The sequence below is a fragment of the Pan paniscus genome, chromosome 19 (genome assembly GCF_029289425.2).
Source record: "Pan paniscus chromosome 19, NHGRI_mPanPan1-v2.0_pri, whole genome shotgun sequence".
Lineage (NCBI taxonomy): Eukaryota > Metazoa > Chordata > Mammalia > Primates > Hominidae > Pan > Pan paniscus.
In genome coordinates, this window is record NC_073268.2 from 30,416,806 (window position 1) to 30,444,296 (window position 27,491).

Here is a 27,491-nt window from a genome sequence, read left to right on the forward strand (position 1 = left end):
GAGTTTATTTCTCCAAACCAAATTTTAGAAGAATGTAGAAAAATAAGGTAGCATGTTCAGGAGAGAGAATGGCAAGGGGTCTCAAAGTCATGACATTTAGAAATAGCTAAGAGAATGAAGAAGATGTATCCTAGAAGTGAGAGAACTCAGAACACACAGGCAGTTAGACATGCTGTGTGTGGCCCTGAGAAATATCCATAAATCAAAGTGTGGACACTCCCAATGGATGGGCTTCCGTTCACTAGAAGAAAAATCTCTCCAAGAGTGTTCCATCAAAAACTGGAACTGTTGCGTTAGCTCATAATGAGCTCCCTGTTTTTGAAAGGGTCCAAAGCCCTATTGAGGATATGGTGTGGAATTTAAGCATTATTTGAGGTTGTATAATGGTTCCTTCTGACCTGGCAAATCCAGGATTCTCATTTATGATTTATTGATTTACTAGGGTGTAAACTTTTTCTGAGTGGGGACCATGCTTGTTTCTTTTACAAGTTTATCTTCAGTTCCTAGAATATTGACTGACTCATGAGGGCTGCAATCTCACAGTGGAGGCAGAGGTACCAGAGAGTGAGCCCATGCATTCAAAGCTCTTGAGACACAGGCTCAGAACTGGCACATTGTCACTTCTGCAGCATGCCATTGGTCACAGCAAGTCAGCAGAACAGCCCAGATTCAGGGGATGGAAAGATTCCAACACTTTGTGGAAAGAACCACAAAGTCATGCTGCAAAGGGCATGGATATGATCAGGGGTGGGAAATTTGGCCCATTGGTGTAATCAATATACTCCAGTCTTTTTTTTTTTTTTTTTTTTGGAGAAAGATGTACATCATGTTAAGAATAGCAAAGATCAAAGTCAGAGCCATGTTATAGAATATTAGAATCTTGGCTAGAAGTAGGGATGAAGGGCTGGGAGGTTAAAATATGAAAGGGGGTTTTGGGACATTGTAAAATGAGGGTTTATGGTGAATGTCATGGTAGGAATCTGCAGGCTTCATGAAGGTTGAGATGATATCTGTCTTGTTCATTAATGTATGATTTGTTACTTCACAAAGTAGGTGCTCATTACATATATGTTGAATAAATGAATATGTTGAATATATACATGTATGTATGTGTGAATGGGTAGCCCTGGTAATGGGAGCTGTATTCTGTTTGGAGAAGTGGTTAAGTGCATGGGCTTTGGGGCCTTGCAGACCTCACTTTAAATATCAGCTGTACCGTTTATTAGGTATAAGACATTAATGAATACCTCTGACCTTTAGTTTTCTAATCTATAAAGATGGGAATAGTATGTCCTCAAAGGTTCATTTTAAGGACTAAATGAGATAGCATAAATAAGTTCTGTAGCCCAATGGCTGGCATGGAGAGTTCTCAAAAATTGGTAGCTCTTGTGATTAGTATTGGGAGGGAGAGGATTGAAGGTATATGTGGTTCAGCTGGGAGTAAATCTAACAGACAGGGAGTTCTATAAGGGAAGCCTACCCCCCAGGCCTGGAAGAACAAACTGGAGCTTGTATTACTCTTCTTTTACAATCAAAGACAACAAAATCACCCATAAAAATGTTATTAACAACATAACAGCTTTTGCTTTTCTAAGTCCCAGCTGCTATGTTTCCCATTCAGTACTACACAAAGCCATTCGTTTCCATGGTTTTTCATCTCTAGTCCTTTGAGTGAGAGTTGGGGTAGGTACTGGTGTGGGAGGAGGGCAGCATGGAAATAAGTTGGGAATTTATGGATAAAAATCTTACCTCCTCCATGTTTGGAACCAAGCTGGCTTCCAGTCCTTGGCAGAGGGTCATCTGCATGGGCTTGGCCAGCCAGCATTGATTAATTCCTGTGACAACATATCCCATGAAAATGAAATGTCTTTTTAACAAATAAATTTTCAATGATCAATTTCTCTCAAGTACTATTGCACAACCTAAAGCTCCTAACCCTAATCCAAACCTCTAACTATAGTCACCAGCCTTTGTAAGGTTGTCACTTATAGCATTTACCTCTGGCACCTGTTTTGGTTATCTGTTGCTTCGTAATAAACCAGTCCAAACACTTAGTGGCTCAACATAACAACTATTTATTTGCTCACAAATTGGTAAATTGGTTAGGGCTCAGCTGGAAAGTTCTTCTGCTCATCTTACCTGGTCATGTGACTGTAAACATCTGGAGCTCAACTAGGGCTGAAAATTCAATATGGTTTCATTCACATGCTTGATGCCTCAGCAGAGAGATGGCTGAAACAGTGGGAAACTAAAAAGGCATCTCTGGCACCCCATTTGGTCTCTCTAGCAGGGTGGTCAGGCCTCTTGACATTGTGGTGCAGGACTCCAAGAGGGCAAAAGTGGGAGTTTTCTGGTCCCCAAAACCCTATACTCTAAACTGGCATGGTGATACTACCTCCATATTCCATTGAGCAAAGCAATTTGCAAGGCAGCCTAGTTTTGAGGGAAAGAGACTCATTTAATCTTTTAATGTGAGGAATGGTGTGTGTATACGGGGTTATAAGAAATTGTCAGTGACCTTGTTTGTGTAGGAACTACCCCAGTTTTCTTCTTCCTGCCCTTCTCTCCTGCAGGACCAATTTTGCTTTCAGCCAGAGGTAAACTAGTCTTTGTCGATGTGTTACTTTATGACCCTTAAGGCCTCACCTCTTCTGAACATAAAACAACTCTTTAATCCCTTCATTCTGCAGAAGACTAAACAGAAGTCCATGCAGGGAAAGTAACTTGCCGAAACTCATATAGACAGACAGTAGCAGTGGGGATGCAGCCTACAGTTCCTGAGGCCTTGGTCAGTGGTCTTGAAGTTTTTCCATTAATCTTCTTGGGAAAGACTGAAAATCAGTGAACCCAAAGGTGGAATTCCCGGTATAGTCTCAGCAGGTAGAAGAGAGATTAGGGGCTCCCAGTTTCAAAGAAGACTACAGCTTTAATTATCTTCTTTTAAGAGTGTTAATTCATGTAGAAGTAGCTACTGTGGAACTTGTCTTGTTCCCTGGCATAACTCTGGCTCACATTGGCCATGGGTAGTATTTTAGTTTGCCTTACATGGGGATGGGGAGGATGTGCTTTGGGAATATTACTACCTGTGTTGGTAAAGAAGAGGGGATGGAGGGGAAGAGTGGTGGAGTCTTTTTGGATGCTAGGCAGGATTGTTTGCTGTGATGGTGCCAGGCACAGGCCTGCACAGGTTCTCAGGATCTGGAAGGAAAGGGTAGATGGTGCCACGTCCACATTCCTCCCAACCCCTGGTCTCATTAAGCACGTCCCTCTATGGAAGGACTCACCACACCTAGGAATCATTTTCCTCATCCAACTTCCTGTGTTCGACTGTGAGCTCACTGAGGACAGAGGCAGAAAACAGTTTTGTTCATCTTTGGACACTTAGTATGTGTCTCAGAGAAGACGCTGAATAAATAAATCAGAGTAACTCCAAGTAATAGTCTTCCAGAGGCATTTGAACCATGGGATGCTGAGATGATGAGGGGCAGCCCAAGAGGAATGTGAAGTCTTCATCAGCAGGACGCTGCAGATGAGAGGATGTGCCTGCTGGAAAGTCTCCAACCAGGGCTCCTGGACTCATCCCCAGGCACCATTCCTTCAACTCCAAACAAACACGTCCACTAAAGGCCACATCCTCTGAGGACTTCTCAAGTGGAAGAGAGATGGAGAAACAGATGAATTTGGTATTTACTTTTCTGATCCTCCTCTAGGTGCCTCCTCATTGAAAAGTTCTGTCCTCCTCCAAGGGGATGTGGGTCAAGCTGCAGAAATTGAGATTAAAGCTCACCCTTGTCATGGACCATTTTAGGAACGCCTGGCCGCTTTCAAAATGGGCTTCTTCCCCCACCTCTCCGTTCTCTGCTTGTGAACCACAGCCGCATCCTGTTTGCAGCCCTCGAGATTAAGGATGAAAATTTGACTTTTTAATTTTATTATTCTTGTTCTTCCTTCCTGCTTCATTAGAATCATGTTATTGGCCTAAAATACTGTATGTAAAGGATGCTCTGGGGCCCATCTGGAAGCCTGCATTCTCTGGGGATATAATTACGCTAAGCGATTTTTCACCAGGGACAGCATGACTTAGCTTCTACCTGGGCATCCTCTGGCAACACAGCCCTCAGTTCTTCCAAAGGGATTGGCCGCTGTCCCTTCAGGCTTTCTTGGGTGGGTGGGTGGGTGGGTGGGTGTGTGTGTGTGTGTATGTGTATGTGTGTGTGTGTGATTCAAGGGTATGGCCCACTTTTATTTTGTATGAGCTGTTTTATCCATAAAAACAAAGATAATTTGTTGCATCTTTGTGTGTCCTCAACAGGGAGGGTGTGCATGCCTTTGGAATAGTAAAGGTCACCAATTTTGTATTGTGTGCCTCTCCATCAGGGAATTAGAACTTGACCCATTTTTGCTTTCATGACTGGGCCAGGGAGGGAGACTGCAGCTGAAGGCAGGGAATTGCACTCTTGGTTCCAGCCCTGTCCAAGGTCACAGAGCTCAAAGGCCACCAGCCAGGATTCAAAACACACCCAGTCCATTGCCCCCATCTGCAGGAGGCCTCAGCTCCTAGGAGCTTTGGTTTTCCCCGCTATGAAAAGAAACTAATAACCCTCACCCTGCTCATCTACAGAACACTTGTGAGAAATCATTAAACTAGTGAAGGTAAAAGTGTTTTAAATTCACTCAAGTAAACATTTGCTGAATGTCTACTTTCTGCATGGATTAACAGAGTTCTTATCCTTGCAGAATTGTGACCATGCAAACTATAAATTCTAAAGCACTAAACAAATGGAAGGTTTCAAAATTTATATATTTGAAATCATTTTGCATTGTGGGAATAGAAAAATGTCTGTCAAACCAAAAGTGCCTAGGCATCTACTCCTGGCTACACAGCCTTAGACCTCTTTTGTTCTTCCTCCTAATCATGTTACTGCTTCCCATCCCCCCTCCATTTAAGGCATTTGTTTAGCCACAATCAATGCTGCCTTTTATCACATACCACTGTAATAACCTTTAAAAAATAAACCTGTTTATTAAAGCACAGCATACATATAGAAAAATAGAAAATTCACAAGTCTACAGTTTAGTGCATTATGATACGAGGATACCACCATAAATGAATCACCAGAACCAGGGAATACCGCATCACTAGCATCACTGGAGCTCCCATCCTACCCTGCCATCATGCCCTTCCTTCTTCCCTAAAAGTCAATGCTCTCTTAATTTCTAACACCATGGGTTTATTTCATGTATATTTTCAACCTTCTGCATGTAAAATCATGCACTATGTATTCTTTTGTGTCTAACTTATTTTGCTCAGCTTCATGTTTGTGACAATCATCCATGTTGCTGTATGTAACTGCAGTTTGTTTATTTTCATTGCTATATAGTATTCTGCAAATACATAAATCAACATTTATTTATTTTACTGTTGAAGAACATTTATACTGTTTCTAGTTCGAGTCTATTATGAATAAAGCTGTTGTAAACATTCCAATGCATGTCCTTAAAATAGCTTTATTGTATTATAATTGGCATAAATTGCTAATAAACTAAATCCCAACTAAATTATAAGCTCCTAAAAAGCAATAAAAAGTACTAAAACTCTTTCTCCTCAACAGCTCAAATCAAGTGCTATCCCAAATTATACAATTTGATAAGTTCGGATATATATGGATATCCTCTCTATATATATAGAGGACAAATTCATAGTCTCCATCAATGTTTTCTTCTGTCCTTTTGTCATTCCTCCCTTCTGTCCTTCCCACACCTTACCAATGTCTCCAGCCTTCCACTGATTGGATTTCCCTTACTAGATACTAATTTGCATTTTCTAGAATATTATGTGGATGGAATCATACAACGTGTGCTGTTTTTAGACTGGATTCTTTTACTCGGGATAATTACTTTTGAAATTTATTCCTGTTTATGTATGTAATTATTCTTTTTATTGTTGAGTAATATTCTATTGTTTATCATTCACATGTTGATGGATGTTTGGGTTGTTACCAGTTGTGGGTTGTTACACATAAAGCTGTTTTAAATATTCATATATAAGTTTTGGGGAGACTTATGCTTCCATTTTTATTAGGTAAATATGTGAGGTGAAAGGGCTGTGTCATATAATAAGTGGTTGTTTACATTTTTAAGAAACTGCTAAATTGGATTCCAAAGTGGTTGTACCATTTTATATTCCCACCAGCAGCATATGAGGATTATAGTGCTCTACATACTTATCAAAAGCTTGTCCTCTGGATTTAAAACATTCTAGTAAGTGTGCAGTGGAATCTTCGTGTGACTTTGTCCTACAATTCTCTAATGAGAATGATGTTGAGCAAATTTTCCTGTCTTTTGATGAACATATGGACATATTTCTGTTGGGGATATGCCTAGCAGAATAATTCCTTGGTCATAAGGGACATGATCAGGTTTGTGTTGCTAATCCACAGGATAGATCAGAGGGAGGAATATTAAAGGTGAAAGACTACTTAGGAGATTGCAGTATGTGTTTTCTTCTGCTAGTCCCTGTCTCCTGAATCCCAACTAAATTCTAAGCTTCTAGAAAGCGATAACAAGCATTAAAAGTCTTTGTTTCTTCGCCAGCACCTCACACCAAGTGTTAGCCCCACTGAGAGGTGGGAAGAACTAACTTGGTTTGAGGGTTAGTGTGTGCTATGTATTTCTACATTTGTTATAGTATTTACTTCTCTGACACCATATGAGGAGTTAATATCCACAAGTGACAACTGGGGAAGTGAGCCTCAGGAAAATATGCAATTTCCCAAGGTCTCGGAGCTTATAATAAGGGGAGGTGGAGTTTATAACAAGTTTGATGTCAAAGTTACGATTCTTTCTATTTCATGACCTTGTCTCCCTTTGATCATATTGCCTCTTAGATGCTCAAAGAAGAAAAATCTGAGTGATTGAATAGAAGTGCATTTGAGGACTCTGTGGAGAGGCTCTTGTCATGATTCAAGACTGTTGGCTTAATGTTCAGAGGCTCTCCTGGGCTCTCCAACCAGTCTCTTCTTCTGCCTCCGACCCAGGATAGTTGGGAAAGAATTTCCAATAGTCACATCGGTAATGTGGAACCCTAAAGAGTTCCTTGTAAACCCCACTGTCTTTTGCCCAAGTTCAACTCTTGTGTTGTGAGAGCCTTCTCTTTCTCAGCAGAGAACCATATGCTCCTTTACTCATTTTTGCATCCCCCTCCAGAGCATAGCACTGTGCTTTGCATATGGTAGACCCATTTGGTATTTCTCCTTGTTGAGATATATGCTTTCCCACTTCCCCATTAAGCTGAGCTGCCTCTTGAAAAGAGCAACATTTTGATCTCCATCTTTTCTTGGAGTGGTTGTGTGTCCCTGTGCAAATTACTTAATCTCCCTGATACTCTGTTCCATCATTTGTAAAATGATCAAAACGGTAGTAGCTTCCTCCTAGGATAGTTGTGGCAATTGCATGATGACTAGTTAATGATGTTAACTCCTGTTATGTTTTGTTACTGTAGTTATATTTGGTGTCTCTCCCTCAAATTTAACTATTGCTTCAGTAATAATAGGAACTGGCTAATTCTGGAAATGTGAGAGGTGAGGCTGGGGAAGGGGAGAGGTGAGGACACTGGAAACTACCCTTGAAGCAGTTCCAGGCCCGTGGCTGTCACCTGCAGCACCATGCAATGAAGAGGACTCAGGCTGTGAAGCCCAACAATGATGACTCTCTCACCTGGCAGCACTGTTAGCTTGTGCAAGTCACCCTACCCTGTCTAACCCTTACTTTCTGCCTCTGTAATAGGTAGATGGTTCCCATATAAAATTGGCAGGATGATTAAGTGAATAAACAAATTCAGGGGGCAGCGGGGACCTCCCCCCCACCTTCCTCGTCCCCTCCCCCTCCTCCCCCACTGTCGGCGCTTCCCCCACCCCCCCAGGACCCCCCCTGCCTCCCAGCCGTGCAAATCTCGCGAGGAAACACGCGGTTTCACTAGTGTGTTTACACCGATCACTACTAATCCGGACCGAACCGATCCGGATTAAGGGGCCGGAGGCGGGTCCTGGGCACCAGCGGTTCCGACGCCCCCGCCCTCCGCGCCGCACCCGAGTGGCCCCCAGCCGAGCGGGCCCCCACCTCCTGACCCGGCCTGGGCCCTCCTGCGCCTCCCTTGGCCTTTTTCCGGCGCCAGGAGGCCGGTCCCGCGCCACCCGCGGCCGCCCGGGCCCGGGCCCGGGCCCGCGTCGGGCGCCTGGCTCTGTACGCGAGCCCGGGGATCTGCGGCCTTCGTGCACCGCCTCCCCCGCCCGCCCTCTCGTGGAGCCCGGCGCCGGCGGCGGCTGCCCGGGCGGGGGGTTGCGGCGCTCAGGAGAGGCCCCGGCTCCGCCCCGGGCCTGCCCAGGGGGAGAGCGGAGCGGTCCGCAGCCGGGTCGGGTCGGGGCCCCTCCCGGGAGGAGCGTGGAGCGGCGGCGGCGGCGACGGCAGTAGAAATGATGGAAGAATTGCATAGCCTGGACCCACGACGGCAGAAATTATTGGAGGCCAGGTTTACTGGAGTAGGTGTTAGTAAGGGACCACTTAATAGTGAGTCTTCCAACCAGAGCTTGTGCAGCGTCGGATCCTTGAGTGATAAAGAAGTAGAGACTCCCGAGAAAAAGCAGAATGATGACCAGCGAAATCGGAAAAGAAAAGCTGAACCATATGAAACTAGCCAAGGGAAAGGCACTCCTAGGGGACATAAAATTAGTGATTACTTTGAGTTTGATGGGGGAAGCGGGCCAGGAACCAGCCCTGGCAGAAGTGTTCCACCAGTTGCACGATCCTCACCGCAACATTCCTTATCCAGTCCCTTACCGCGACGAGTAGAACAGCCCCTCTATGGTTTAGATGGCAGTGCTGCAAAGGAGGCAACGGAGGAGCAGTCTGCTCTGCCAACCCTCATGTCAGTGATGCTAGCAAAACCTCGGCTTGACACAGAGCAGCTGGCGCAAAGGGGAGCTGGCCTCTGCTTCACTTTTGTTTCAGCTCAGCAAAACAGTCCCTCATCTACGGGATCTGGCAACACAGAGCATTCCTGCAGCTCCCAAAAACAGATCTCCATCCAGCACAGACAGACCCAGTCCGACCTCACAATAGAAAAAATATCTGCACTAGAAAACAGTAAGAATTCTGACTTAGAGAAGAAGGAGGGAAGAATAGATGATTTATTAAGAGCCAACTGTGATTTGAGACGGCAGATTGATGAACAGCAAAAGATGCTAGAGAAATACAAGGAACGATTAAATAGATGTGTGACAATGAGCAAGAAACTCCTTATAGAAAAGTCAAAACAAGAGAAGATGGCGTGTAGAGATAAGAGCATGCAAGACCGCTTGAGACTGGGCCACTTTACTACTGTCCGACACGGAGCCTCATTTACTGAACAGTGGACAGATGGTTATGCTTTTCAGAATCTTATCAAGCAACAGGAAAGGATAAATTCACAGAGGGAAGAGATAGAAAGACAACGGAAAATGTTAGCAAAGCGGAAACCTCCTGCCATGGGTCAGGCCCCTCCTGCAACCAATGAGCAGAAACAGCGGAAAAGCAAGACCAATGGAGCTGAAAATGAAACGTTAACGTTAGCAGAATACCATGAACAAGAAGAAATCTTCAAACTCAGATTAGGTCATCTTAAAAAGGAGGAAGCAGAGATCCAGGCAGAGCTGGAGAGGCTAGAAAGGGTTAGAAAGCTACATATCAGGGAACTAAAAAGGATACATAAAGAAGATAACTCACAATTTAAATATCATCCAACGCTAAATGACAGATATTTGTTGTTACATCTTTTGGGTAGAGGAGGTTTCAGTGAAGTTTACAAGGCATTTGATCTAACAGAGCAAAGATACGTAGCGGTGAAAATTCACCAGTTAAATAAAAACTGGAGAGATGAGAAAAAGGAGAATTACCACAAGCACGCATGTAGGGAATACCGGATTCATAAAGAGCTGGATCATCCCAGAATAGTTAAGCTGTATGATTACTTTTCACTGGATACTGACTCGTTTTGTACAGTATTAGAATACTGTGAGGGAAATGATCTGGACTTCTACCTGAAACAGCACAAATTAATGTCGGAGAAAGAGGCCCGGTCCATTATCATGCAGACTGTGAATGCTTTAAAGTACTTAAATGAAATAAAACCTCCCATCATACACTATGACCTCAAACCAGGTAATATTCTTTTAGTAAATGGTACAGCATGTGGAGAGATAAAAATTACAGATTTTGGTCTTTCGAAGATCATGGATGATGATAGCTACAATTCAGTGGATGGCATGGAGCTAACATCACAAGGTGCTGGTACTTATTGGTATTTACCACCAGAGTGTTTTGTGGTTGGGAAAGAACCACCAAAGATCTCAAATAAAGTTGATGTGTGGTCGGTGGGCATGATCTTCTATCAGTGTCTTTATGGAAGGAAGACTTTTGGCCATAACCAGTCTCAGCAAGACATCCTACAAGAGAATACGATTCTTAAAGCTACTGAAGTGCAGTTCCCGCCAAAGCCAGTAGTAACACCTGAAGCAAAGGCATTGATTCGACGATGCTTGGCCTACCGAAAGGAGGACCGCATTGATGTCCAGCAGCTGGCCTGTGATCCCTACTTGTTGCCTCACATCCGAAAGTCAGTCTCTACAAGTAGCCCTGCTGGAGCTGCTATTGCATCAACCTCTGGGGCGTCCAATAACAGTTCTTCTAATTGAGACTGACTCCAAGGCCACAAACTGTTCAACACACACAAAGTGGACAAGTGGCATTCAGCAGCGGGTTTGGAACATAGCGAATCCGAATGGATCGGATGAAACCTGTACCAGGTGCTTTTATTTTCTTGCTTTTTTCCCATCCATAGAGCATGACAGCATCGATTCTCATTGAGGAGAAACCTTGGGCAGCTCCGGCCAGGCCTTGTAGGAAAAGGCCCTGCCCGAGGTTCCAGCGTCAACGGCCACTGTGTGTGGCTGCTCTGAGTGAGGAAAAAATTAAAAAGAAAAACTGGTTCCATGTACTGTGAACTTGAAAACATGCAGACTCAGGGGGGTCCCTGATGCAGTGCTTCAGATGAAGAATGTGGACTTGAAAATACAGACTGGGCTAGTCCAGTGTCTATATTTAAACTTGTTATTTTCTTTTAATAAAGTTTAGGTAACATCTCCTGAAAAGCTTGTAGCACAAAGGCTCAGATGGGGATGGTGTTTGACTTCGGAGGAAAAAAGTTGCTATTGCCCGTTAAAGGCACTAGAGTTAGTGTTTTATCCCTAAATAATTTCAATTTTTAAAAACATGCAGCTTCCCTCTCCCCTTTTTTATTTTTGAAAGAATACATTTGGTCATAAAGTGAAACCCGTATTAGCAAGTACGTGGCAATGTTCATTCCAATCAGATGCAGCTTTCTCCTCCGTCTGGTCTCCTGTTTGCAATTGCTTCCCTCATCTCAGTAGGGAAAAAATTGAGTGGGAATACTGAGATGTGTGGGTTTTTGCCATTGGACAAAGAATGAGGTTAGAAGACTGCAGCTTGGAGTCTCTCTAGGTTTTCAACTATTTCTTCACAATTTGAACACTTGACGGTTGTCCCTTTTAATTTATTTGAAGTGCTATTTTTTTAAATAAAGGTTCATCTGTCCATGCAAAAAAAAAAAAAAAAAACACAAATTCAAAGTATCAATATAGTACACAGTCCACAAGTAGCCCTTGATAAAATGCTAGTAGGACCATTTTTTTCGTTAATCTCTGTGATGGAATACAATTTGCATGGATGGTGTTTTTTTATATTTTTATTTTTTATTTTATTTTATTTTATTATTATTATTATACTTTAAGTTTTAGGGTACGTGTGCACAACGTGCAGGTTTGTTACATATGTATACATGTGCCATGTTGGTGTGCTGCACCCATTAACTCGTCATTTAACATTAGGTATATCTCCTAATGCTATCCCTCCCCCTCCCCCACCCCACAACAGTCCCCAGAGTGTGATGTTCTCCTTCCTGTGTCCATGTGTTCTCATTGTTCAATTCCCATCTATGAGTGAGAACATGCGATGTTTGGTTTTTTGTCCTTACGATAGCTTGCTGAGAATGATGGTTTCCAGTTTCATTGATGTCCCTACAAAGGACGTGAACTCATCATTTTTTATGGCTGCATAGTATTCCATGGTGTGTATGTGCCACATTTTCTTAATCCAGTCTATCGTTGTTGGACATTTAGGTTGGTTCCAAGTCTTTGCTATTGTGAATATTGACGATATAAACATACGTGTGCATGTGTCTTTATGGCAGCATGATTTATAATACTTTGGATTATGGGATGGCTGGGTCAAATGGTATTTCTAGTTCAAGATCTCTGAGGAATCGCGACACTGACTTCCACAATGGTTGAACTAGTTTACAGTCCCACCAACAGTGTAAAAGTGTTCCTATTTCTCCACATCCTCTCCAGCACCTGTTGTTTCCTGACTTTTTAATGATCGCCATTCTAACTGGTGTGAGATGGTATCTCATTGTGGTTTTGATTTGCATTTCTCTGATGGCCAGTGATGGTGAGCATTTTTTCATGTGTGTTTTGGCTGCATAAATGTCTTCTTTTGAGAAGTGTCTGTTCATATCCTTTGCCCACTTTTTGATGGGGTTGTTTGTTTTTTTCTTGTAAATTTGTTTGAGTTCATTGTAGATTCTAGATATTAGCCCTTTGTCAGATGAGTAGGTTGCAAAAATTTTTTCCCATTCTGTAGGTTGCCTGTTCACTCTGATGGTAGTTTCTTTTGCTGTGCAGAAGCTCTTTAGTTTAATTAGATCCCATTTGTCAATTTTGGCTTCTGTTGCCATTGCTTTTGGTGTTTTAGACATGAAGTCCCTGCCCATGCCTATGTCCTGAATGGTATCGCCTAGGTTTTTTTCTAGGGTTTTTATGATTTTAGGTCTAACATTTAAGTCTTTAATCCATCTTGAATTAATTTTTGTATAAGGTGTAAGGAAGGGATCCAGTTTCAGCTTTCTACATATGGCTAGCCAGTTTTCCACATATGGCTAGCCAGTTTCCCCAGCACCATTTATTAAATAGGGAATCCTTTCCCCATTGCTTGTTTCTGTCAGGTTTGTCAAAGATCAGATAGTTATAGATATGCAGCATTATTTCTGAGGGCTCTGTTCTGTTCCATTGGTCTATATCTCTGTTTTGGTACCAGTACCATGCTGTTTTGGTTACTGTAGCCTTGTAGTATAGTTTGAAGTCAGGTAGCGTGATGCCTCCAGCTTTGTTCTTTTGGCTTAGGATTGACTTGGTGGTGTGGGCTCTTTTTTGGTTCCATATGAACTTTAAAGTAGTTTTTTCCAATTCTGTGAAGAAAGTCATTGGTAGCTTGATGGAGATGGCATTGAATCTATAAATTACCTTGGGCAGTATGGCCATTTTCATGATATTGATTCTTCCTATCCATGAGCATGGAATGTTCTTCCATTTGTTTGTGTCCTCTTTTATTTCATTGAGCAGTGGTTTGTAGTTCTCCTTGAAGAGGTCCTTCACATCCCTTATGAGTTGGATTCCTAGGTATTTTATTCTCTTTGAAACAATTGTGAATGGGAGTTCACTCATGATTTGGCTCTCTGTTTGTCTGTTATTGGTGTATAAGAATGCTTGTGACTTTTGTACGTTGATTTTGTATCCTGAGACTTTGCTGAAGTTGCCTATCAGCTTGAGGAGATTTTGGGCTGAGACGATGGGGTTTTCTAGATATACAATCATGTCATCTGCAAACAGGGACAATTTGACTTCCTCTTTTCCTAATTGAATACCCTTTATTTCCTTCTCCTGCCTGATTGCCCTGGCCAGAATTTCCAACACTATGTTGAATAGGAGTGGTGAGAGAGGGCATCCCTGTCTTGTGCCTGTTTTCAAAGGGAATGCTTCGAGTTTTTGCCCATTCAGTATGATATTGGTTGTGGGTTTGTCATAGATAGCTCTTATTATTTTGAGATACGTCCTATCAATACCTAATTTATTGAGAGTTTTTAGCATGAAGGGCTGTTGAATTTTGTCAAAGGCCTTTTCTGCATCTATTGAGATAATCATGTGGTTTTTGTCTTTGGTTCTGTTTATATGCTGGATTACATTTATTGATTTGCATATGTTGAACCAGCCTTGCATCCCAGGGATGAAGTCCACTTGATCATGGTGGATAAGCTTTTTGATGTGCTGCTGGATTCGGTTTGCCAGTATTTTATTGAGAATTTTTGTATTGATGTTTATCAAGGATATTGGTCTAAAATTCTCTTTTTTTGTTGTATCTCTGCCAGGCTTTGGTATCAGGATGATGCTGGCCTCATAAAATGAGTTAGGGAGGATTCCCTCTTTTTCTATTGATTGGAATAATTTCAGAAGGAGTGATATCAGCTCCTCTTTGTACCTCTGGTAGAATTCGGCTGTGAATCCATCTGGTCCTGGACTTTTTTTGGTTGGTAAGCTATTGATTATTGCCTCAATTTGAGAGCCTGTTATTGGTCTATTCAGAGATTCAACTTCCTGGTTTAGTCTTGGGAGGATGTATGTGTCAAGGAATTTATCCATTTCTTCTAGATTTTCTAGTTTATTTGTGTAGAGGTGTTTATAGTATTCTCTGATGGTAGTTTGTATTTCTGTGGGATCGGTGATGATAGCCCCTTCATCATTTTTTATTGCGTCTATTTGATTCTTCTCTCTTTTCTTCTTTATTAATCTTGCTAGCGGTCTATCAGTTTCATTGATCTTTTCAAAAAGCAACTCCTGGATTCATTAATTTTTTGAAGGGTTTTTTGTTTCTCTATTTCCTTCAGTTCTGCTTTGATCTTAGTTATTTTTTGCCTTCTGCTAGCTTTTGAATGTGTTTGCTCTTGCTTTTCTAATTCTTTTAATTGTGATGTTAGGGTGTCAATTTTAGATCTTTCCTGCTTTCTCTTGTGGGCATTTAGCGCTATAAATTTCCCTCTACACACTGCTTTGAATGTGTCCCAGAGATTCTGGTATGTTGTGTTTTTGTTCTCGGTGGTTTCAAAGAACATCTTTATTTCTGCCTTCATTTTGATGTGCACCAAGTAGTCATTCAGGAGCAGGTTGTTCAGTTTCCATGTAGTTGAGTGGTTTTGAGTGAGTTTCTTAATCCTGAGTTCTAGTTTCCTTGCACTGTGGTCTGAGAGACAGTTTGTTATAATTTCTGTTCTTTTACATTTGCTGAGGAGAGCTTTACTTCCAACTATGTGGTCAATTTTGGAATAGGTGTGGTGTGGTGCTGAAAAGAATGTATATTCTGTTGATTTGGGGTGGAGAGTTCTGTAGATGTCTACAAGGTCCGCTTGGTGCAGAGCTGAGTTCAATTCCTGGATATCCTTGTTAACTTTCTGTCTCGTTTATCTGTCTAATGTTGACAGTGGGGTGTAAAGTCTCCCATTATTATTGTGTGGGAGTCTTAAGTCTTTTTGTAGGTCATTAAGGACTTACTTTATGAATCTGGGTGCTCCTGTATTGGGTGCATATATATTTAGGATAGTTAGCTCTTCTTGTTGAATTGATCCCTTTCCCATTATGTAATGGCCTTCTTTGTCTCTTTTGATCTTTGTTGGTTTAAAGTCTGTTTTATCAGTGACTAGGATTGCAATCCCTGCCTTTTTTTGTTTTCCATTTGCTTGGTATATCTTCCTCCATCCCTTTATTTTGAGCCTATGTGTGTCTCTGCATGTGAGATGGGTTTCCTGAATACAGCACACTGATGGGTCTTGACTCGTTATCCAATTTGCCAGTCTGTGTCTTTTAATTGGAGAATTTAGCCCATTTACATTTAAAGTTAATATTGTCATGTGTGAATTTGATCTTGTCATTATGATGTTAGCTGGTTATTTTGCTCATTAGTTGATGCAGTTTCTTCCTAGCCTTGATGGTCTTTACAATTTGGCATGTTTTTGCAGTGGCTGGTACCGGTTGTTCCTTTCCATGTTTAGTGCTTCCTTCAGGAGCTCTTTTAGGACAGGCCTGGTGGTGACAAAATCTCTCAGCATTTGCTTGTCTGTAAAGTATTTTATTTCTCCTTCACTTATGAAGCTTAATTTGGCTGGATATGAAATTCTGGGTTGAAAATTCTTTTCTTTAAGAATGTTGAATATTGGTCCCCACTCTCTTCTGGCTTGTAGAGTTTCTGCCGAGAGATCAGCTGTTAGTCTGATAGGCTTCCCTTTGTGGGTAACCCGACCTTTCTCTCTGGCTGCCCTTAACATTTTTTCCTTCATTCCAACTTTGGTTCATCTGACAATTATGTGTCTTGGAGTTGCTCTTCTCGAGGACTATCTTTGTGGCGTTCTCTCTATTTCCCGAATCTGAATCTGGCCTGCCTTGCTAGATTGGGGAAGTTCTCCTGGATAATATCCTGCAGAGTGTTTTCCAACTTCGTTCCATTTTCCCCGTCACTTTCAGGTACACCAATCAGACGTAGATTTGGTCTTTCCACATACTCCCATATGTCTTGGAGGCTTTGTTCATTTCTTTTTATTCTTTTTTCTCTAAACTTCTCTTCTCGCTTCATTTCATTCATTTCATCTTCCATCACTGATACCCTTTGTTCCAGTTGATCGCATTGGCTACTGAGGCTTCTGCATTCGTCACGTAGCTCTCATGCCTTGGTTTTCAGCTCCTTCAGGTCCCTTAAGGACTTTTCTCCATTGGTTATTCTAGTTATCCATTCGTCTAATTTTTTTCAAAGCTTTTAACTTCTTTGCCATTGGTTTGAATTTCCTCCTGTAGCTTGGAGTAGTTTGATCATCTGAAGCCTTCTTCTCTCAACTCGTCAAAGTCATTGTCCATCCAGCTTTGTTCCATTGCTGGTGAGGAGCTGCATTCCTTTGGACGAGGAGAGGCGCTCTGATTTTTACAGTTTCCAGTTTTTCTCCTCCGTTTTTTTCCCATCTTTGTGGTTTTATCTACCTTTGGTCTTTGATGATGGTGAGGTACAGATGGGTTTTTGGTGTGGATGTCCTTCCTGTTTGTTAGTTTTCCTTCTAACAGACAGGACCCTCAGCTGCAGGTCTGTTGGAGTTTGCTAGAGGTCCACTCCAGACCCTGTTTGCCTGGGTATCCACAGCGGTGGCTGAAGAACAGCAGATATTGTTGAACCGCAAATGCTGCTGCCTGATCGTTCCTCTGGAAGTTTTGTTTGAGAGGAGTACCCGGCCGTGTGAAGTGCCAGTCTGCCCCTACTGGGGGGTGCCTCCCAGTTAGGCTGCTCAGGGGTCAGGGACCCACTTGAGGAGGCAGTCTGCCCGATCTCAGATCTCAAGCTGCGTGCTGGGAGAACCACTACTCTCTTCAAAGCTGTCAGAGAGTGACATTTAATTCTGCAGAGGTTACTGCTGTCTTTTTGTTTGTCTGTGCCCTGCTCCCAGAGGTGGAGCCTACAGAGGCAGGCAGGCCTCCTTGAGCTGTGGTGGGCTCCACCCAGTTCGAGCTTCCTGGCCTCTTTGTTTACCTAATCAAACAACTAACTCGGCAATAGTGGGTGTCCCTCCCCCAGCCTCGCTGCTGCCTTGCAGTTTGATCTCGGACTGCTGTGCTAGCAATGAGCAAGACTCCGTGGGCATAGGACCCTCCAAGCCAGGTGCTTGATATAATCTCCTGGTGTGCCGTTGTTTAAGCCCATTGGAAAAGCGCAGTATTAGGGTGGGAGTGACCCGATTTTCCAGGTGCCATCTATCACCCCTTTCTTTGAGTAGGAAAGGAAATTCCCTGACCCCTTGAGCTTCCCAGGTGAGGCGATGCCTCGCCCTACTTCAGCTCGCGCACGGTGCACTGCACCCACTGCCCTGCACCTACTCTCTGGCACTCCCCAGTGAGATGAACCTGGTACCTCAGTTGGAAATGCAGAAATCACCCATCTTCTGCGTTGCTCAAGCTGGGAGCTGTAGACCGGAGCTGTTCCTATTCAGCCATCTTGGCTTCTCCTCAAACATTCGGATGGTGTTAATTCAGATAGTAGGCCCTCAAAAATTTCGAATGGATGGATTATGGATCAATGAAAGTATGGGTGGATTTCTAGAAAACTGAAAGTGGTGCTGGAAGGGTATAGATTGTGAGGAGCGGGGCAGAAGTGCATGAAATCTTTGCTCTTCAATTAAAGTGTGCACTCTTTCTTGGGCTTATATGCAACACATTCACTAGAAACCCTCATAACTTTCACTCCTTGAAGGATGTGTTTGAAAAATGCTGTATTTTCTTGTAGGCCCTTTGCAAATGGACACTAGTAGTAGGGGGTAGTTGTGAAGGGAAGAGCCAATTGTGTGGGGTTCAGGCTTTGGAGGTTGACCATGCTCTATGTTAGCCTGGTGCAGTGGAATCAGGGCAGACTTATTACTACTTATGTGAATTCAATTCCTCTGGGCCTTCGCTGTTGTGTCTTGAAAATGGGGTGATCAAATCTGCCAGGCAGGGTCTATTTTGTGGGGTGTCTCAGTCTGCTCAGGCTGCCATCACAAAATACCATAGACAGGTGGCTTAAACAACAAAAACTTATTTCTCACAGTTCTAGAGGCTGTAAGTCCAAAATCAAGGTGCCAGCAGATTCAATTTTCTGGTGAAGGCTCTCTTCCTGACTTGCAGATAGCTGCTTTCTCACTGTGTCCTCACAGTGCAGACAGAGAGAAAAATACATCTTTCTTTTTCTCTTCTTAAAAGGCTACAGTCTTGTCAGATTGGAGCCTTACTGGTATGACCTCATTTAACTTCAATTGTCTTCCAAAGATCCTATCTCCAAATACTACAGTCATATTGGGGGTTAGGGCTTCAACATATGAATTTTGGGAGAGTAGAATTCAGTCCAATACAAGGAGATTAAGTGAGATTATTCATGCAAATATGTTTCAGAAACTGTGAAGGGCTGTACCCACTTAGAAGGTAGTGAGAGACTTTTTTTAAATTTTACTTTTTTTTTTTTTTTTTTTTTTTGGTTTTAGCACTGTGAGACATTCCTCAGGGCAGTCATTCATTCATTTATTGAATGTCTACTTTGTGCCAGGCACCTTTCTTGACACTGGATGACAGTAATAGAGAAAGCAGACAAAAATCCTTATCTTCACAGAGCCTATCTACTTCCTAGAATGTAGACAAGAAAGATAGACAAGTAGAATATATAATTTATAAGATGGGGAAAAGTAGTATGAAAACAAATAAAGTAAAGGAATGGATTGAGAATGCCACATAGCGAGGAATAGTTTAAATTGTAACTAATTGGTGTTGTGGGGGAGGTAGGAGGGGGATGATCAAGGAAGACTTCGTTTGAACGAAGTCAAAGACTTCAAGTCTTTGAGAAGTTGATGGAGCTACAAGGCTATCTAAAGAAGAGTATTCCAGGCAATGAGAAAAGCCTATGCAAAGTCCCTGGGGTAAGAGAGACCCAGATATGTTCCAGGAACAGCCATGAGAGCTGGGCAGCCAGAGCTGAATGAGAGATGGGGGGACTGGTAGGAGATGGAACCAGAAAGATTCAATCCAAGAAGAGGACTTGCTGTCTGCATGTGATGAGGCCAGGGCAGCAACAGTGAGAGGAGCAGGAAATCGCTTCTCTGTGAGGAGAGGATTTCATGTATTCTCTGAGGATCTGTGCTCATCTCCAGGAACACCTGTGGGAGTCAGTTCTTATCTGCTCCAAAATTTCTTCCAATATTTTATGACTCCAGATATCTCCTCTTGTGAAACTGTGGTGAATGGCTGCTGGTGAAATAATGATCCTAGCGGAGTATGTAAATGAGATAGCATCCATGCATTATTAAAAGAGTAAATTCATAGCTGGAAGTGAATGTGTATGAAGCAAGGTTGACTCGAGCATAATGCCTTCCTACACCAACCAGACTACACACTCATTTGAGTGTGGAGCTCAGGTTTGCGTCAACCATAGCAACTAATATAGTTCCTAGGACAATATAGGTTCTCAAAGTGTTTGTCTAGAAGCACAGCCTCTCCAAGAAGCACATGTTAGGAATTGCAAAGAAAGGAGATTCTCTTTAATTTGCAGCAAGAAGTCTTTGTTCTTCCTAATGAGCGGGACTGGGGTCCAGCACCGACCTCCATGGAGGTGAAGTGGGTTATGCATTTCCATACCTAATGGAGCTCTCACAAACTAAAATATCTCTGCTTCTAAGGCTGGGGGGCAATGGATTGTACCATGGGGGCTTTCTTCCATTTTGAAAGATAACATCTACAGGTACACCAAATTTGGTATTGATTACCTACATACTATATTCTGCTCCATTCTTTTCAAGCTGTGAAAACTCACCTCTGACCCTCATTTTCCTCATATATGTGGAATATGATAACAATACCTGCTGCCCTGGGCTGTCTGTAAGATTGAATGGTCTCGTGGATATAAAATAATGCATATCGTTATTCCCACTTCATAGGTAAAGATCTGACACAATGTCATGGCCCAAATCTGTACCTCCTTTCAAAAATCCAATCAATAAAAACCTACTGTGAGCCTGCTAGGAATAAAGCACCGTTCTAGGTCCTAGAGATATAGCAGTGAGTGAGAGGAAGACGATTCTTGCCTTGCAGTGTAGGAGAGGGATGATAAAGACACAGACACATGAGCGACAATGGAGGGTGTGCTAACGACAGAGCTAGGGCTCAAACTCATGACTTCTATCTCTAGATCCTACACTTTTTCTGTTATCCCCTTTAAGCAGAAATCAGGCTCGGCCTCAGTCCTAAGGGAACTAGCAGTGTACAAAAGAAGTTGTATCTGAACTGAAATAGTATGCAACTACTTCTTAGGGCCTCTAGAGGGTTTTGAATAAAGTGCTCAGGTTGGTTTGGGGAGCAAAAGATAACTTGTGACTCTAGAAATGAGGATTTTTTTTTTCCAAAGAGGTGGCAACTAAATGGATATAGGGGGGCAGCATCCCTCCTTAACACAAGTCTGACCAGTGATGACATAAAAGCCCATGGCCGTGTAACCAGGAAGGATGTTTAGAAAGATGTCAGCGAACTTAAATGATTGCAAAAGTAGAGAATGCTTCAAATAACTCTTTCAGGTGGAAACTTGGAGGTATTGAGATATTTTCAGGTGGGGGTAATCTCTGCTGATTCCTAGTTCTCCAAGGAATACATCTTTGCCAGTGGAAGGAACTTGGGAAACCCAGTGAGCAGGTTATTAAATTGCTACTTTTTTGGGGTATTGAACTACATTTATCACCTTTCTTATTTTTACTTTATCATTGTTAGCACCAGGCATTGTTAATATTTTCAGAATTCTTACTAATATTTCATTGGAGTGTTTTTGTTTTCTCTTTAAACAGGTATTTGGTGTGGATTGCCACATTCCTGGGTAATTTTGTTAAATCTGGAGGCCAATTTTCTTTTTACAAGTATCTACTGCTTTGATTTTATGAGAAAAAGTCAATAGAAAGAAAGGAGTCTGGGCAAAAACTGTCAGATGTTAGCTGCATGGCCGAGCCTTTCCCAAGTGGGTTTGAATCCCAACTTGGCCACTAATTCAGTGTGTGATCTTGAATAGGTCACTATCCCTCTCTGGGCCTCAGTTTTCTCATCTGCAAAATGAGGTGGATTGGCTTAAATGGTCTGACATCCCATCCACCTTTGGCATTTGGGGAGTTGATGAATGCTGGGAAATGGCTGGAGGCTGCAAGAGCCATGGAGAGAGCAGAAAGAACATTTTTATTAGTTCAAAAACAGCACAATGAGGAACAATGAAATTAATTAAAAGAACCACTTTTATTGAGTTAGCAGTGAGTAGAAAAACAATGAAATGATTGTTTTTGGAAACCTTTTCAGCTTAAGATGAAAACAAGCCCAGTCTCCCTAGGTTATGGTGCAGTCACTTCAGGAATGAAACTCATCGGTTTGGGAGAGCTGTTTCTCCCCCATCATTTCCAAGGCAGAGCACGGATCATCTATGCAGGCCAGGCCTGTCTCTTGCTACCTGTAATGTCCGCCAGACATTTACAGAAGCTAAATTAACTTCATGCATGGCTAGCGGCTGCACCTTCTAGCTGCCGCAGGGCTCCTCATTCTCATTAAGATTTCAGGGCAGGCATACTGCTGTTGGGAATACACACCTTGACATAGATTCCAGGGGTGAAGGTGGCTGAGAAAGAAGGACTGCTTTCCACAGTCTCTGCAAAAAATACCAGCAAACTTATTGCAAGACTCCAAATCCAGTAATTGCACAACCGTAGCATCAAGCAGTTGCAGGTTCTGTAAGCCCTTTCAGTGCACTGAGCCCTTAAAAGTTAACCTTTGCGTAGGCTATCTCCAGCCCTCTGAATTCTGTGAGATTAAACCCACCATACCCATTTCACAGATGAGAAAAAGGAGCCTGAGATGTGAAGCTTCTTAGACAAAGTTGCACAGCTGCCATGATAAAGACACAATCCTGGTAAAGACAGCATCAGCATTTTATAATCATTCTTGATTTTTATACTCTCAGAAGCCCTTTTGAATATGTAGTCTCACTAGATTCTCATGACCTTTTATTGACATGCATGATGCATGAGGGCAGTATTTTATCCCTCTTTTGTTGATAAGGAAACTGAGGCTTAGAGAGTTTAAGTGGTTGGCTCAAGGCCCCATGGCTAAAGGATTAGTAAGTCAGACCTAAAACTAAAATCTGATCCTAACCTCCTATTACATTGGCTTTGTGCTATCTTATTTACAATTAACAGTGGGAAATATAAGTGATTATAACCTTTGAGAAAACCTTTGAGGTAATCTAAACCAGGATTTGGTCATCTGAGGTGCTAGGTGGGACTTAGTGGGTCCAGGATCTTCCTGAATGTTTATGCAAGGTCGGGTGATTTTGTGTGTAAGTGCTTCACTCAGGGTAACAAGGGTGTACACTGAGCAGTCCACTCCACGAGGGGGTGCAACTTTCTACGGTATAGGGGTATCTCTGACACCCAGCACCATTTTGGCACACAGCAAGTGCTCAGTAAATGTCGATGGAACTAATCTGATTCTTTAAAGGTTCTATGATGCCACAAAAACTGAATGTCAGCAAGGGCAGCAGTGAATCTCAGAAATCTCTCTAGCTTTCATACCTTCCAGACGAAGACTCGGGGGCCCAGAAGGAACAAGGCAATAGTCTCAGATCTGCTTGAGGCAGAGCAGGGTCTAGGAGCTGGTCTCTCAGCCTCTGCCAAGGTGATCAGGAGATTTCCCCTGAGCAGTGTTGCTTCCTTTATGTGATCACAGGGACTTCTGTAGTGAGAACAAAGTGTTGTCCACTGGGGGCCTCCAAGAGGCCCCATGTTGGCCAGCTCTGCATTCAGTGAGTCATTCTCCACAGTGCAAAGGGAAAGTGCTAAAGTGCTTGAGAAAAGAGTTTCTCTTAATTAGGTTAAACACTCCCCCACTCCCCAGCCTCATTTACACCATTCATTTGCTCAGCAGACTATGGCTTCCAAGAGAGGATTCAAGTAAACCCTGTCCTATCCAGGTATACATGATCCTAAACCACAGAAGAATGGACTCTGAAATCCAGTTCCTGCAGGACGGAGAGGGACTAAGTGGGTCTGGTTGGGCCTCAGGCCTGCCCTGCACCCCTCCCCACGCTGGCCAGGTTTTGAGCATGTCTCTTGGGGTCACTGCGGGTCCAGCCTGCTAGGAAACAGGCAATGGAAACCCAGAGCAGAATTTCTGGGAAATGCAAGAGTTTCTTTCTCCACTCCAGCCATTTCTCTTCTGTCAGAGCTCTAATGAGGTTTTAGTGCCAGGAGGGAAAGTAAATGGAAAGAAAACAGCCCAAAGTTGCTAATGCTATCGACAGTGACCATGCTGCAGGAAACCCTTCCTTCCCCTGGGGCCACCGCCCAGTGCATGGTTTGCCTAAAAGGAAGAAAGAGAAGGGAAAAAACAAGATCATTTTAACTACAGAAAGAGGGATTCTCCAAGATCCACTTGTGCATGTGTTGGGGGATCTGAAATTAACCCTTTCTGCCTCATTAGTTTCTAAGTAGTGCTGAGATTAAGAGCCATTGTTGGGAACATGAAGAGGCTGTTTCTGTAAGGGGAGTCTTGATAGCTCCTCCAGGAAGTCAGAGAGACAGCCAGTGGGTGCTGAGCAGCCCAATCTGGCTGGATGTCTATACTTGTGGCTTCCAGCTCTTCATACACTGAGTCCAGGTTCTCAAGAGCCCCTCTATAAAGCCCTTTCAGGAACTGGCTGATTTATAGGTTAAGAGTAAGACAGGCCTGGGTTCAAATCCTGCCTCCATGACTTGATTAGTTTCCCTCTGTCAAAGTTTCTTTATCTGTGGAATGACAGTAGTTTCACCTGCCTCATAGGGCTTTACTAGGGTTGGATGAGATTAGATCTGTATGTTATAGGGATACAGTAAGTTATAACAAACATTTTATTTGCAGTCTTCCATCCACTGTGACCGCATCTGCCCATATTTACCCAGTAAAGAACTTGTCTTTGGAGTCTGTCTTAGACCCTTTGTGCAGCTAAAACAAAATATCTGAGACTGGGTAATTTATGAAGAACTGAAATTTATTTCTCACAGTTCTGGAGGCTGGGAGGTCCAAAGTCAAGGCTCTGGCAGACTCAGTTGCCTGGGGAGGGCTACTCTCTGCTTCCAAGATGGCACCTTGATGCTGCACCTCCGGAGGTCCTCACATGGTGAGGAATGTGGAAGGGCAAGTGAGGCAAATGCTGTGTGAAGCCTCTTTTACGAGGGCCTTAGTTCCATCATGAGGGAGGAGTTCTCATGGACAAAGCACCTCTGAAAGGCCCCACTTCTTAATACTGTCACATTGGCAATGCCTGAATTTTGGAGGGGACACATTCAAATGATAGCAAAGTCTGCCAGATCAGTGTGTGAGCCTCTGCGGCAGTTCAGAATCAAAATCTGAAGTGTGTGTGTGTGTGTGTGTGTGTGTGTGTTTGTGACAGAGAGAGAGAGAAAGAGAAACAGAGAACTGCAGAAAGTATCATGGGGATTTGTATCCTAAAGAGCCAAGAATTACTTAGGAAAGAGACAAATAGAAGCAGAAGGAAAGGAAGAGGAGAAGAAAGAGAAAGGTCAGTGAGTTAGGAGATAAACTTTGGGATGAGGAGTTGATTTGGGGCATGAATAGAGGGTGTATTAGTTCATTCTCACATTGTGTAAAGAACGACACGAGACTGGGTAATTTATAAAGAAAAGAGGTTTAATTGACTCTCAGTTCCACAGGCTGTACAGGAAGCATGGTGGATGAGGCCTCAGGGAACTTACAAGCATGGCAGAAGGCAAAGGGGGAGCAGACATGTCTTACGTGGCCAGAGAAGGAATAAGAGAGAGAAAGGGGAGGTGCCACACACTTTTAAACAACCAGATCTCATGAGAACTCACTCACTATCACAAGAAGAGCCCCCATGATCCAGTCACCTCCCACCAGGACCCTCCTCCAACACTGGGGATTGCAATTTGACATGAGATTTGGACCTGGACGCAAATTCAAATCATATCAGAGGAGCTGCAGGAAAGCTATGAGGGCAAGAGGAATGTAAAAAGAAGAGTTAACAAGGTTTGCTATGGCTTATTAATGAACCACTTCTTCATGCCAAAAGATCAGTAAAAATCCCAGTTGCTTTTATATTCTATTGGCTACTGGGCTGTTTTTTTTTTTGTTTTGTTTTGTTTTTTTCATGGGAAATTGCATGAAGACCAGACTGTGGGAGCTCTAGATTATATTTGGGTTACACAGTTGAAGTGTTAACATAGTGCTTGGCACATAGCAGATACTAATTAGGTGGTAGCTCTTAAGAGATATAGAGAATTTCAAGGGTGGATCCTCAGCGATTGCCCATCTTACTTCCTAGTAATATTTTATGTAGGATAAGTAAAGGTTAACTCTGAGCAGGTTGTATAGGTGGGATGGGAGGAGATACCTAAGTGCAGGAAATTTGTGTCCAAAACCGTACCCTGGGAACAGCCAGAGATAGAGGGGAATTAGGAAACAAGTCTGGTGTCATTAATGTTTTGGGTGAACTTGAACAGAATCCTGGGAACTGCAAGTGCAGACAAAGCAATCAAAATCAGTTTAGGGTTAGGCACAGCAGAAACTGACCAGAGGTGGAGAGGAGTCTTAGTAATAAAGCCCCAGGGAAGTGGTGCTTAATCCTGGCTGCACATAAAAACCACCTGGAGTACTTTTAAAAATACCAACCCCCCACTTTGGAAGGCCAAGGTGGGCGGATCACAAGGTCAGGAGATCGAGACCATCCTGGCTAACATGGTGAAACCCCGTCTCTACTAAAAATACGAAAAATTAGCCAGGCGTGGTGGCGGGCGCCTATAGTCCTAGCTACTCGGGAGGCTGAGACAGGAGAATGGCGTGAGCCCAGGAGGTGGAGTTTGCAGTGAGCCGAGATTGCACCACTGCACTCCAGCCCGGATGACAGAGCTAGACTCTGTCTCAAAAAAAAAAAAACACAAAACCAACAACAACAACAAAAAACCCTGGCTCCATCCCCGGTCAGTTGAGTTATAATTTCTGAGACTGGGTCTGGGCATCAGTATTTTTAAGATGTCCCTAAGTGACCTAACACTGTGAATCTCTGCTCTAAGGTGTGGCAAACTCAACGCTGATCTCATCTGCTAACTCTGTAGGGATCTGATCCACGTTTAGAGGAAGGGGGAGAGAGATGACAGAAATAGCAGGAGCTTCAAGGGAACAAGAGTTTCCTCCCTCAGGTGGACACTGGGTCTGTAGATTCCAAAAGACCTGACCAGTCACTGGCAAGACTAAACTCAGGCCTGGGGGCTGAGAGTCCAGAGCCCTGTCCTAGGGAAAAGGAACTGGTGAGAATTAGGTTGAGGGGCCAGATCTGATAACTGGTGGGCAAGAGTCCAAGGCAGGTATCGGCCAGATAATGCTAGAGGCAGATCCAGGGCAGGGGCCATATAGACTTTTCCAGAGAGATTGAAGTCTAGTACTTATGCAAGATTGCAGGGCCCTGAGTGATGGTGGTAGGGAGTGATGGCAGTAGTCTTTTTTTTTTTTTTAATTTGTTTGTTATTTCAATAGGTTTCTAGAGAGCAGGTGGTGTTTGGTTACATGAGTAAGTTCTTTAGTGCTGATTTCTGAGATTTTGGTGCACCCGTCACCCAAGCAGTGTACACAGTACCCAATGTGTAGTCTTTTATCCCTTGACACACTCCCAGCCTTTTCCCCGAGTCCCCAAAGTCCACTGTATCATTCTTATGATGGCAGTAGTCTTGATACTGGTGAGGAACATGGAGACAGGAATGGGTGGGAGTGACAGTCATGGTATTGGGTGATAATAATTTGGTGGTGGTGGTGATGGTAGTGTGATGGTGATTGTATTACTTTTCTATTGTTATATAACCAATCACCATAAACTTAGCAACTTAAAACAATACACATTTGTTATCTCAGTTTCTGTAGGTCAGAAGTCCAGGTGAGCTCCACCAGCTCCTCCAGTAAGGGTTTCAGGAT

At 43.1% G+C, this 27,491-nt stretch overlaps 2 protein-coding genes across 2 annotated transcripts in view; both read left to right on the plus strand.

The window, feature by feature from the left end:
* Positions 1 to 27,491, plus strand: part of ASIC2 (acid sensing ion channel subunit 2) — a 1,146,249-nt gene that overhangs the window by 108,047 nt on the left and 1,010,711 nt on the right. The window lies entirely within an intron of this gene.
* On the plus strand, positions 8,275 to 11,681 carry LOC100981986 (serine/threonine-protein kinase tousled-like 2). The gene has a single exon (XM_008971281.5). The coding sequence runs from the start codon at positions 8,472 to 8,474 to the stop codon at positions 10,725 to 10,727; it is 2,256 nt and encodes a 751-aa protein (XP_008969529.4). The 5' UTR covers positions 8,275 to 8,471; the 3' UTR covers positions 10,728 to 11,681.

What these genes read in the sequence shown, in the direction of transcription:
- LOC100981986 (XM_008971281.5), top strand. Translation starts at nt 8,472, where the DNA reads ATGATGGAAGAATTGCATAGCCTGGACCCACGACGGCAGAAATTATTG.